General features: G+C 50.4%; 1 protein-coding gene across 9 annotated transcripts in view; it reads right to left on the reverse strand.

Annotated features, from left to right (window-relative positions):
- Positions 1–12,316, reverse strand: part of wnk3 (WNK lysine deficient protein kinase 3) — a 32,768-nt gene that overhangs the window by 6,316 nt on the left and 14,136 nt on the right. For 5 of the 9 annotated variants that reach the window (XM_076171889.1, XM_076171891.1, XM_076171890.1 and 2 more), the window contains exons 3-18: positions 10,904–11,076; positions 10,495–10,715; positions 9,861–10,018; positions 9,542–9,630; positions 9,218–9,437; positions 8,685–9,006; positions 8,397–8,515; positions 8,103–8,291; positions 4,147–7,557; positions 3,874–3,917; positions 3,580–3,715; positions 2,934–3,050; positions 2,741–2,842; positions 2,595–2,643; positions 2,326–2,478; positions 121–2,234 (exon numbers count right to left, since the gene is read on the reverse strand). In XM_076171889.1, the coding sequence (XP_076028004.1) occupies positions 121–2,234; positions 2,326–2,478; positions 2,595–2,643; positions 2,741–2,842; positions 2,934–3,050; positions 3,580–3,715; positions 3,874–3,917; positions 4,147–7,557; positions 8,103–8,291; positions 8,397–8,515; positions 8,685–9,006; positions 9,218–9,437; positions 9,542–9,630; positions 9,861–10,018; positions 10,495–10,715; positions 10,904–11,076 (7,617 nt within the window). The remainder of the gene's footprint in view (positions 1–120; positions 2,235–2,325; positions 2,479–2,594; positions 2,644–2,740; positions 2,843–2,933; positions 3,051–3,579; positions 3,716–3,873; positions 3,918–4,146; positions 7,558–8,102; positions 8,292–8,396; positions 8,516–8,684; positions 9,007–9,217; positions 9,438–9,541; positions 9,631–9,860; positions 10,019–10,494; positions 10,716–10,903; positions 11,077–12,316) is intronic. The other 4 variants (XM_076171896.1, XM_076171893.1, XM_076171897.1 and 1 more) reach the window with 4 other exon arrangements.

Raw genomic sequence — 12,316 nt, forward strand, 5'->3', positions numbered from 1 at the left:
ATGGTGTCGGAACATTTGGAAAACATTGAGATTGAAATGACAAATAACAAAAGGGGAGATTTAAGATAGAAGAATGTGAAGTATCAAATAAAGAAATTGCCGATGATTCTATCAACTCACAAGAATGGTGGGTTCTGCTGGTACATGTGGGCGCCGGAGCCCCGCACAGTCGTCCTGATAGGGAGGCAGCAGGGAGGTGGATGGCGTGGAGGAGGCAGACGTTAAGGGGGCAGACGGGCCGGGCTGCTGCTCCACCGGGTACTCCACTGAGTACTGCATCTCCTCGCCTCCCCTGTCTTTACCCAGGTCCAGAGAGGTGGAGGAGGAATGGGAGGTGGTGCAGGAGGTGGAGGAGGAGGAGGAGAAATGGGGCGATGTATCTGAGGAAGAAGGGGCCAGTGGAGGAGACATTGGTAGGAGCGACTCATCTCCTCCGGCTGATCCGGAGGCAGCTGATGAGTTGGGGGCCGCGGCGAGCCCCGCCCCACTGCTGTGCTCCTGGTACAACAAGTTCCTCAGCTTCTCATCTAGCGTCTTTATACGGTTGTCTACAAACTCAATTTTTGGAGGCCCCTCGCTGTCTGACTCGGCCACTGAGGAGGGCTGAACAGGGGACGGTGTCATGGTGAGTGAGAGAGACGTTAAGGGAGCTTCAGGGGCACTGAAGTGGAGAGGTGGCAGGGAAGACTCTGAGGAAGGATGCAGCGAAGCGGAGAAGCTGCCTGCCTCCTCTGTGACACTCGTCTCTCCTGTGGAGACCTCAGACTCTGACTGAGGGAGAGAGGACTGCTTCTGCAGCGGGACTTGCTGCTGGATCTGGGAGGAGTCCACGGCTTTGACTGCCTCCTGCTGCTGCTGCTCCATTTGTTGGAGCGATGTCTGTGATGGGACATGTTGATGCGTCTGCTCAACAGGGATCTGGCTTTGTTCTTGGATCCACTGTTGTGGAACAGGGCTAGGATTTGATGGGGCCTGCTGCTGAAGAAATTGTGGACTAATTGACATGGATAGCATTTGGCTTTGATCTGGCATTAAACCTACAGTCCCCATAAACAACTGCTGCTGCTGCTGCTGCTGCTGCTGCTGCTGCTGCTGCTGCTGCTGCTGCTGCTGCTGCTGCTGCTGCTGCTGCTGCATTCGCTGCTGCTGCATTCGCTGCTGCTGCTGTAAGTGCACTGCCTGCTGGAGCTCTAACTGCTGCTGCTGCTGCTGCTGCTGGACTTGTTGTTGAGGCATTACAGCTGCGTGGGGAGGCATAGCTTGAGATATCTGCTGTAACTGAGGCTGCTGAAGTAATTGTGGCGTTTGCTGTTGAGCAAGAACTTGTTGGGAGTGTGGCAGAGTCACTGGCAACAGGTCGGTTGGTGGCATTAACTGTTGAAGAGGAACACACTGCTGTAATAACTCTGTCTGATGTGGCTGAGAGGATACCTGCACCTCACTCTGCTGGAGTGGCACTTGCTTCTGCATCATTTGCTGTTGTTGAAACTGCTGTATGGACTGTTGGAGCACTTGTTCGTGCTGCAGGTGAATTTGCTCTTGGTGCACTTGCTGTTGTGAAAGCTGATTTTGCGTCGGTGGTACCTGTTGTACTTGTTGCAGCTGTGGTACTTGTTCATGTTGTACTGTCTGTAGTTGGTGCTGAGCTGCTTGGAGGCTCTGCTGGAGCGCTGGCTGGAGCTGTGGCTGCTGTGGAGGCGGTTTGGCTATCTGGAGGAGAGTCTCCTGCATCTCCAGGCCACGCTGGCTGACTGGAGGTGAGGTCACTGCAGCGACAGGAGGGGAATGAACAGAGGTGCTATACTGCCTCGTAGCAGTTATCAGTGCATCTGCTACAGTCTGACCTATAGTGGAGCAACCAGAAGTGAGGACACCAGGAAGTACAGTGCTGGGTAAGTGAGGCATGAGATTAGGAGCCACGGGCAAGTTAGGGAGGCTGGTAGCTGCAGGTGTGTCTACGGATGATGAGGCACAGGGGATGTGGCCGGCAGAAGCTGGGGTGAGGACTGAGTCAAGGCAAAGTGAAGCAGACACAGGGACAGAGGCTTCAAGAGTGGAGGCCGGTGCAGAGAGGCTTTCAGAGGCAGCGGTGTCAGGAGCAGGCTCAGTGGTGACCAATGGGGAGACAGGGGGAGGGACGGAGACAGAGACAGGAGGAGAGGTGGCAGAAAGGGAGCAGCAGGGGGAAGAGGCCAACCCGGTCAAGGACTCCAATCTCTGGGATCCTTCACTTTCTACAGCCACAGAGAGAAACATACGGTGTGATTCTGTTACCCTGTCACGGTCAGGAGCTCAGACTTAAAGGCAAACCCGTGTGATTCTTACCTCTCTCCATTTGAGGGGACTGCAGTAAAGTGTTCTCTGTGCCGGGGGGCGGAGTCACTTCTCCCTGACTGGACTGGGAGTCTCTGTGTCGGATGGTCTGGTTGATAAAGAATCGCCAGCGTCCCACCGGAGAGGAATGGGGCACTGATTCCACTGAGTGAGCACAGAGAGAGAAGTCGGAGGAGTCAGATCTCACATTCTCTACTGTCACACTTTGTTCCAAATGAAGAGAAGAGATATAAAAGTCTATACAACTCACAACTACTCACTTGTAGAGCCAGTGGGCGTGCTCACATGCACCTGGTCAGTGGAGCCCGTCTAGTGGAGTAATACAGGATTTATTCAAGAACACTTACAAAACAATAAATAAGAAGAGGGCGGTGAGGATGAAGAGTAAATGTGGAAATCAACAGACTTGAGAATGTGTTTGAAGAATTTCCTGGGCTCTGGTTACTATGGATCTCAGTTCCTCAACAAATTTCTCTTTCTCCCCCTCAAGAACAAAGTCCTCCTCCACCTGCACATGAAAGGCAGACAGCAGTTACACACACACACGGAAGCATTTAATAGAAACAATGCAACACAAAGGTACAGCACAGGGAGCCTACCATGTAATCTGCTATGTCCTCAGGTGCGTCCCCTTCTATGTCAAACTTAAACGTCACCATCTTGTTGGTGTGGGTCTCCAGCTGGCATTCCACCATATTGTCCCCACTGCCAGAGACCTGGGGAGGACAAGACAGCATCATATACTGTATATACAGAGAGGGAGAGGGAGAGAGAGAGAGAGAGAGAGAGAGAGAGAGAGGGAGAGAGAGAGAGAGAGAGAGAGAGAGAGAGAGAGAGAGAGAGAGAGAGAGAGAGAGAGAGGGAGAGAGAGAGAGAGAGACTGAGAGACAGAGAGAGAGAGAGAGAGAGGAAGAGAGAGGGAGAAGGGGAGAGAGAGAGAGGGAGAGAGAGAGAGAGGGAGAGAGAGAGACAGAGAGAGAGATAAATACAGAGAGAGAGAGAGAGAGAGAGAGAGAGAGAGAGAGAGGGAGAGAGAGAGAGACTGAGAGACAGAGAGAGAGTGAGAGAGGAAGAGAGAGGGAGAAGGAGAGAGAGAGAGATGGAGAGAGAGAGAGAGGGAGAGAGAGAGACAGAGAGAGAGATAAATACAGAGAGAGAGAGAGGGAGAGGGAGAGGGAGAGGGAGAGGGAGAGAAGGACAGAGAGAGGGAGAGGGAGAGGGACAGAGAGACAGATGCACATTTACCTGGAGCATGCTGAGTTGAAACTGGTGTGAAACCTTCTCTGGCCTTTGACCTGAAGCTCTCCGCTGAGTCTTGAGTTTCTCCAGTTTGCCGTTGTGTAACAGCTGTAGAGTTTCCTCTCCGTTAGCTAGAACACACCTGTGGGACGAGCAGAGGATGTCAAACTCTCAGGTTGGTAAGGCTGCGGTAAGTAAACATTGAAAAGTTCCCTTTAACACTGAAAACACGTTGAGACGCATCACAACTTTGAAAACAGCACGTGACAGATCAACTACATCAACTAATCAGTCACTTACCCTGACAATGAGTGGCGATCTATGCTTGCCAGGTGTATGTGATCCTGTAAAATAACATGTAAAGAATAACAATGTGACACAGAGCAATGAGACGATGGATTCAACAACAAAACAAACGTACTCAGCTATATGAAGCTTTATGAATTACTGTTTTACTTTGAATCAAACACTCAGAGGCTAAAGTAGTTAGCAGTGTTGCCATTCATTCTGTCAGTATTCTGTAGAAACATTCAGTTATCATTACATATACAGCCATGATTCAGTTTCCTGTACCTGAGCAATGCCAGGTAGGGAAAGGTCACAGTCTTGCAGCGAGGCTTGGGGCAGTAAGGGGGCATTACAATCAAGCGTCTGCAGACCAGTTACAGGCGCAGGGGAGGAGGGTTTAAGCTCAGTCAGTCCTGGCAGGGTTAGCTGGGCCTCTGGCAGGGACGTGGGCGGGTCTGGAGCAGGGACAGGAGCAGGATGGAGGCATGGTAGTGATGAGGTGTGAGAGGGACTGGGAGGCATTGGTTGGGCAGGGAGGACAGTGTGGGGCTGCTCAGCATTAGAAGCCTCGGCGCGTGTCTGCATGTGAGACTGAGACTGAGCCTGAGCGAGTGTCTGTGTCTGGATGTGTGTTTGGGCCTGGATGTTGCAGGGCTGTGTGTGAGTGTGAGCTGGCAGCATGTGCTTGGTCTGGTGCTGCGGGGATGGAGGGGGGCCGGTCACTACCTGACTATAGAGGGGCAGAGATCTGGGCTGAGGCTGAGGCTGAGGCTGAGGCTGAGGCCGAGGCTGAGACTGAGGCTCAGCCACGGCGGGGGGTTGGGTCACCACATGTGCAGCAGTTTGAGTCTGAGGGACCATCTGACTCTCCTCCAGGGGTTTCAGAGTCTGGTTTAGAGGAAGTGGTTGCTGGGTGGAAGTTGGGATGGGCTGCAGAGGAACCTCCGCCAAGGTGGGCAGCTGTTGCTGTGGAGACGGTGCTGCTAGTTGCTGCGGTGACTGAGAAATCATCTGTAGTTGTTGTTGGTATTGCTCAACCAGCTGAGGCATAGTGGGCTGTGAGACAGGCTGAAGTAACGACTGATCCACTTTGCTTCCCATCGACTGCTGTTGGGTTTGGACAACTGGCGGTCCTGGTGCCACAGTCTGCTGCACTGCATGATGGGTAGCGGTAAAGTTTGCGTTGTTGTTTGGAGGAGCCATCATAGCTCCAACACTTCCAGCTGAGCCAGGAGACACAATCATCTGCTGATACTGCATCACTAACGGCTGCTGCTGCTGCTGTTGTTGCTGTTGTTGCTGTTGCTGTTGCTGTAGCTGTTGTTGCTGCTGCTGTAGCTGTTGCTGTAGCTGTTGCTGTTGTTGCTGCTGCTGTTGTTGCTGCTGCTGTTGAAGTTGCTGCTGCTGCTGCTGCTGCTGCTGCTGCTGCTGCTGCTGCTGCTGCTGCTGCTGCTGCTGCTGTTGTTGCTGCTGCTGCTGCTGCTGCTGCTGCTGCTGTGTGATTTCCTGTTGTCCTGATGTCATCCCTTGGAGGACTTGCTGAGGCACTGGGACATACTGAGCGGTCACAAGGCCAGCAGTAGCCTGGACCGGCACATGGCTGAGTGTCTGGCCCTGTGCTTGGGGCTGGAGCCCGGACATTTGAGTATTTTGCTGAATTTGAGCCTCATGTTGGATCTGAGTGGGGATTGAGGTAACTGCAGCTGGAGGATGAACATTAGCTTGGATTTGTTGGCCCATACTCTGCGGGTCGACGGCTGGACTCTGGCCTTGTGGTATCTGAACCTGACTAGTTGTTGGATGTGGAGGTTGAGTCTGGATTAGCAGTTGAGCAGTCATCTGGCTGTGTGTGGGAGCGCTGCTTCCTGGATGATTGGTGTGTGAAGGAATTTGCTGACTCTGGAACTGTTGGGTCTGTCCCTGGACCGAAGCCACCGGAGGAGGTAACTGGGCCTCCATGGCAGCCGGAACTCCTTGGCTTGTGGACTGGGCTATGAACTGGACCGGGGCCTGATTCTGAGGATGAGCCTCACATTGTCCCTGCTGGTTCAGCATTTGAGGCTGAATCAGAGCAGATGGCTGTGTGGGAACATGCACAGTCTGGTTGGCCATCGGTACCTGAGCCTGGGAGACAACTTGGGCTTGATGCTGAATCATCTCCGCCCCAGCAGAGAGATGCTGTGACTGAGCGGTGTAGGCTTGTTGCTGCTGGATCAATGCACCAGGCTGCTGTTGCTCTATCACCTGCTGTGGGTGTGGGAGAGAAGTATGAGGAGGAAAGTGAGTGCTGCCTAATAGTGGGACACATGGACGTTGTACATCAGTCTGTTGCTGCTGAAGTTGCTGTTCAGTATTGTTTTGTTGAATTGGGACAGCGTCTTGTTTCTCAGTTGGCTGGATTTGGTGGAAAAGAGTTTGTTGTTGCTGTTGCAGCTGAATTTGTTGCTGTTGTTGTATCACCGCCTGTTGGTGCTGTATCTCTGCTTGTTGCTGTAACAGAAGTTGTTGCTGACGCTGCTGTTCTAACTGCTGCTGTTCTTGTTGCTGTTGCTGTAGCAAAGCTTGGTGTTGTAGCTGCTGCCGTTGTTGTAAAATAGCTTGCTGTTGTAAATGTTGTTGCCGTAGCGCCTGTTGTTGTTCCACTTGCTGGAGTTGCTGCTGCAGTTGTTGTTCTGTTTGCCACTGAGTCTGCTGCTGTAGCCCGACACTCTGCGGTTTCTGCTGTGCTTCATTTTGTGTTGCAGCTTGGTGTTGTTCAGTTTGCTGATACAACTGGTTCTGCTGCTGTTGCTTCACGTGTTGGTGTTGCTCCAACTGATGTAGAAGTACCTGTTCTTGTTGCTGTATAAACGCTTGTTGCTGCTGCTCCTGTTGCTGCTGGGGTGGCAGATGAACTTGCTGCTGTTGGTGGTCCAACATTTGCTTTTGTATAAGTCCTGGCTGTGGCTGTTGCTGCTGTTGAGGCAGCAATTTTTGTTGCTGTTGCTCAAACTGTTGTTGAACGTATGCTTGTTGTTGGTCGTGCACTAAGGTTTGTTGCTGCTGCTGATGTTGTTGTAACACACTTTGCTGCTGCTGTTGAAGCTGTTGTTGATGTTGCTGTGTGTTTGGTGTCATGGTCTGAAGTTTCTCTCCTGACTGTAAGGACATGGCTTGCTGCTCCATAGCCGTCTGTGTAGGCAGCACTGTCTGCTGAGGAGCAACCGGCTGCTGTGCAAAGATCTGCTGCTGAGTCTCCTGTTGTTGTTGTTGTTGTTGGACAGCTATGGCTGACAGACTCTGATGAAGGTGCTCGTTTGATGGCCGGGTTGCATTGACTTGTCCATGTTCAAGTGAAGCCGTCTGGGCCTCGCGTTGTTTCAGCTGCAACTGCTGCTGAAGAAGGGAGGTCTGTAGTTCAATCCCCATCTGCTGCTGTTGAACAACAGTCTGCTGAGGGATCATGGCAGGCTGCATCTGATGCGGAGCTGCGTGGGGGATGATGTCAGTGGGCTGCATGGGCGCGGCAGGGGGTTGGGTCTGATGGCCGAGGGACACAATGGACCCGGGGAGTCCAGCGGGATCGCTGACTGACAGGGGTGCGGTGAGAACATTGATGGGTGCTTGTGGAGAGACGGGGGGTATGTATGACTGTGAGAGGTTCAGGGACTCATGAGGAGTGGCAGTTTGTAAGCCGTCAGATGAGTATGTCTGTGACTATGTGGTGATAATGACAGGATGATGATTGGTGTTGAAGAAAGAGGGAGGAGAAAGCAGCAGAAAAACAAAGGCAAGAACAAGCTTTGTTAAGGAGCATGAACTATTAACACACATCAGATCTCAGTATCCTTCAACCGTAGTGCCTGTCAGATTGTCAGATGTTAATGAAAGCTGAACACTTGTGATTGATTGAGGTGTAAATGAGGTTTTCTATCATTTTCTGTTTCTGTCACAGCATCAGTGGTTACAACCTGCGGTGCTAAACCATGGATACAAGGGAGAGCAGTGAAGGTGTGTGTGTCTTCATCTTCATTTATATGAGATTGCTAAGATGCATTTAACACATCCCCAGCACTATGAAGCATACTGAGGCTGTTTAGATACGTCACATAATCAGGTTGTGGATTTCAAGAGGAGTGTGAGCAGGATTTGTGTTAAAGTAAACAGCTATCTGAAGGAAAGAACCCAACATATGAGAGGGAGCAGGAATGTAGCTTCAGTTCCATTAACAGTGATGTAATGCTTCAGCTGCATCTTTTCACCTGAAAGTATTGTTGAGGTACGCTTGATACCTGTGGAGCCATGGCACCGGGCTGGAGGAACGTCTGACCAACAGGTGCACCCCCACTTTGGCTGATTGACATGTTGCCACTCTGACCCATGTGCACATTTGGAGCCCCTCCACTCTCAGCACTAGGGAGCATCTGAGGGTGAACGCCTCCTCCAGCATTCTGTCGGGGAAAAAGAACAACAAACTTTAACAACAGACAGTTCTATCAAAAAATACTTAAATAGTTGGGTACAACTTGTGAATAATTGCAAACACTTGTACGTACAGATGCTGTGGATGTAAGGAAAGGTTGTGAGAGGACGTATGAGTCCCCTTGCTGAGTGTACGCCTGCGTCTGTCCACTTGCATAGGAATCAAAGCTGGCAGATCCAATGCTCTCACCATCTATGTCAACACAGTTTAAAAAAGTTATAAAGATTAATACCATTTTAATAACACACACTTGTCCGTGTCATTAGTATGCACCGTCCTCCCTGGAGTCATATTAACTCCCAGCATGCATGATCAATAAGCTCCTGGGTGATGTTACATATGATGATGGAGCACATGCTACCTGGCAGGCTGAGGTTAGAGGTCACGCTGACAATGTGTTGCTGTCTGACATGTTGATCCACTTCTGGGAGCTCCTCAGACTCCAGGCCTCCTCCACCTCTTCCCCCCACCTGTCCAGCCGGCCCAGGCCCCAGTGAGGACGGACAGGATGGATGAGCGGCAGTAAATTGTGCGAGGGGCGTGTCTCTTCTCTCTTCAAAGCCCTGCTGCTGCTGCAGCTGCTGCTGCCGACGCTCCCGGGACTTTTTGATCAGGTTTACTCGGTCACGGATGGATTTGCCCACCACCTTTGCATCGCTCTCATGAAAGAAGCCTGATTTCACCTGTAATAATGGAGAGGAAGCGAGAGGGAAGTGACTCAAGGTGAAAAGGAAAGAGCTTGAAATGGCTGATAGATGAGCTGAAGGATTTTACTCTCCTGACCCCCCTTTGCCCTCACTTAAAGACTTTTCCCAGTCTTTCCTTTAGTATCTCATATCTAACACTCCCCTGTCCTCTGTAGCCCTCATTTCTCCCCGTCTCCTCGTGTCTCACCATCTCCAGAGCCACTTCCTCAGCACAGTCGTTCTCCAGGTCGTAGCTGAATTCGATGGCCTCATTATCTTTGTGTTTGCCCTTCAGCTTCTTGGGCTCTTCCACCCAAATCCGCAGAGCCAAAGAGTCCTGGGTGCCCAAATCTTCCTCTGCCAGCTCCACTCGCACTCCTGTGTCCTCCCCAAAGAAGGCGTGGTTCAGGAGGTCTCGCACAGAGAGTCTGTCGAGGAAAGGGTCAGAGAAGAAATGGAACAGGAGTCATTCATCTTATTTTTGCACTAACCAGTCCATGTGAAATACGGTTCTGAAGGTAAAAGCACCGACCTCTGGCTTTTGTTCTGACGGATGCAGCCCTCAATGATCTCTTTGATCTCTGGGTCGTTCACTTTGTCAAAGCTGGCTGGTTTGATACCCTAAACAACAGGGAAGGACACATAATTACAAGGATTATTTTCTTTTGGAAACTGGTACAGGTAGAGAATGTCTACACACAACAACCGCAGCAGCTGGTTCAGGTAAACAACTGTATATACATAGGTAGAAGTTAGAAGTTGAACTAAGAGCCAGACTTCATATCTAAGCCATCTGGTATTGAATGTACGTCTACACAGGTCATTACACACAAACAGCCAAAGAGACTCACACTTGTAACTTTGCGGTAGATCTGAGCCGGGTTCTGACACTCAGAGTAAGGGTATTCTGAGGTAGCCATCTCCAGCATGCACATCCCAAAGGCATAGACATCCACAGACTCGTCGTAGTGCTCCTCATACATCTCTGGAGCCATGAACTCTGGCGTCCCTGTAAAGGTCAGACAGAGAACCACAGTGAAGTAACACAGCTTCTCTACACATCGCTGCTGTGAGTATTTACAGTTTGCATTTACTGTAAGAGACAAGATCGCTCCGACAGGACTGGCCCCGCCCCCCCAGGGTCAATACCACAATTCCTAATTCAATTGGAACCCTTAGAATAAAGGTCCAGGTGGTTGCTCTTTACCCTGAAGTTAAACATTATTGAACCTGATGGCACTCTCGCTGCATCCATGTTTCGGCTCACAGAGTAGATAGAGCGTCTAATCAGTGGTGTCGCTCTATGTTAAGAGCTGCTCACTTAGATCTTGGAGTCACCGTGTCAATAATCTATACTCCAAGACAGCTGCTGCCCTCTGAAAGAAACGGCAAGGCTAAACAGAACAAAATGTGTCTTTAGAGGCCTCTGTGTTTGTTGATAGCTCATTGCTGTAAGTAAGCCTTTGATTGACGCCTGCACCCTACCTATGACACTCTTGGCGAAGGAGGTCCTCATCAGAGTGGCCAGGCCCAGATCTCCTATCTTCACTGAGCCTGTGGGGCCCGTGATGAAGATGTTGTCACACTTGAGGTCCCGGTGGACGATAGGAGGAGTCCTGGTGTGGAGGAAGTGGAGACCCTTCAGGATCTGTCTACACCAGCTCCTCAGGACCTTCGGCTTCATCACCTTAAAGCGCTTTAGATAGCTGTAGGAAGAGATGAAGAGCAGAACTTTGAAGGCAAACCAGTGACAGGCGGTAGAGGATCACAACCAGGGACACAACAATACTAAAAACAGAACAGATAAAAATAGAATATGCCACTTCACTGGAATCTTACAACAATCGCTCAGAGCTCAATCCTGCATGAATACAGATTGATTAGTTCTGCTCACGTTTTGAGCGTTCCTGAGGTCATGAGTTCGGTAACCAGGACGATGCACTTCTTGCCACGGAGCACAGATTCCCAGGAATCATAGAAGCGGACGATGTTGGGGTGCTGGAGCCCCTTCAGCATCTCAGCTTCCTCTTTAAAGCGTTGCTGCTCGGCCTTGGTCAGCTTGCGGTCCTAAGGAGAGAAAAGTACGTCAGGTTTGTATGAGAGAGAGATTTAGAGCTTTGACTGTACACAAACTGAAACAATCAAACAATCAAATCAGTGGATACAAGATCATTAACATCACAACACCTTTATTCATTCCAGTAAGCTGAATACACGGAGGGACAACATGTGTGCTGAAGTGTAAACACTGTCTGGCTGTCATCTACAGCCGGTCCATCCTCTTCACCAGGAGACCTAACACCCCTCACACCTTCTGCCACTAGATGGTAGCAGCAAAATAGAGTTGCAGCACTGCCGAGGACAACACCCAAAACTGAGCTGAACACATTTCTACTGCATCTGCCACAAATCCTCAGCGTGGCAGGCAGGCAGACAGTATGGATCCACGCTGGAGAGATCACAGGCACCAACAACAACCTACAGCAGCACAGAGGCCTGAATAAAGCCTGCTGCTCACACTGGGGCACAGGTTACTTATAAGAAGACACGCCGGTGCGTGTGTGTGTGTGTGAGGACTGTGTCTACTACTTCTTACCTTCAAGTCAGGGTTCTTCTACTGTCTACTGACTTAATCTAGGATGGCCGGCTGTATTCAGACCAAAGGTACAGAGGAACAGTTCACACACTTCCCTGAACAACAGGCCAAAATGTGAGAAAGCATTTACGATACAAAAGTGTGTACAGAGTTACGTAATGTGTGTAACTCATCCTCTTATTTACAACTCTTTGAAATAAAGCACAGAGGAGGAAATTCAGACTACACTGAGTTCCTTTGGTCGCACGGAAGCTATTTTAAATGAGACTTTGTTCCTCTGAGCAGCTCAGGGCTCCGTGTCCTCCATGGGTCCTCAGGCCTTATGTTGAACTACCTGGCAAACTTTTAACATAACCATTTATGTTAATGCGCCTCGTAAAAATGTTGACAGTGTGTCTGGCTGGGTACCTGTGAGGGATCAGGACAGCAGCCGTGTCACAAACAGACGGCCCTATAAATAGCCTCATCATCATAACACCAACTTTCCACCGATCGATGCAGCTGAAGTCCAGCGCTTTGTTTACACAACGCTACATAAAAGGGAAGTGGGGGTGGGGGGTACTGCAGATGTGTTGATGCAAATAAGAGGATTTCCATGTAAAGCGAGCCGTGAATTTGATGGTTTCTTTTTTCTTTACCCCCCCCTCTGTCTCTGTCTGTGTGTGTGTGTGTCTCTGTGTTTCATCGTTTCAGAGACGATGTTCCCTCTGT

Source organism: Genypterus blacodes, unplaced genomic scaffold (assembly GCF_046128005.1).
Source record: "Genypterus blacodes isolate CSIRO-AG114 ecotype Tasmania unplaced genomic scaffold, CSIRO-AGI_Gbla_v1 ptg000274l_1, whole genome shotgun sequence".
Taxonomy (NCBI): Eukaryota; Metazoa; Chordata; class Actinopteri; order Ophidiiformes; family Ophidiidae; genus Genypterus; species Genypterus blacodes.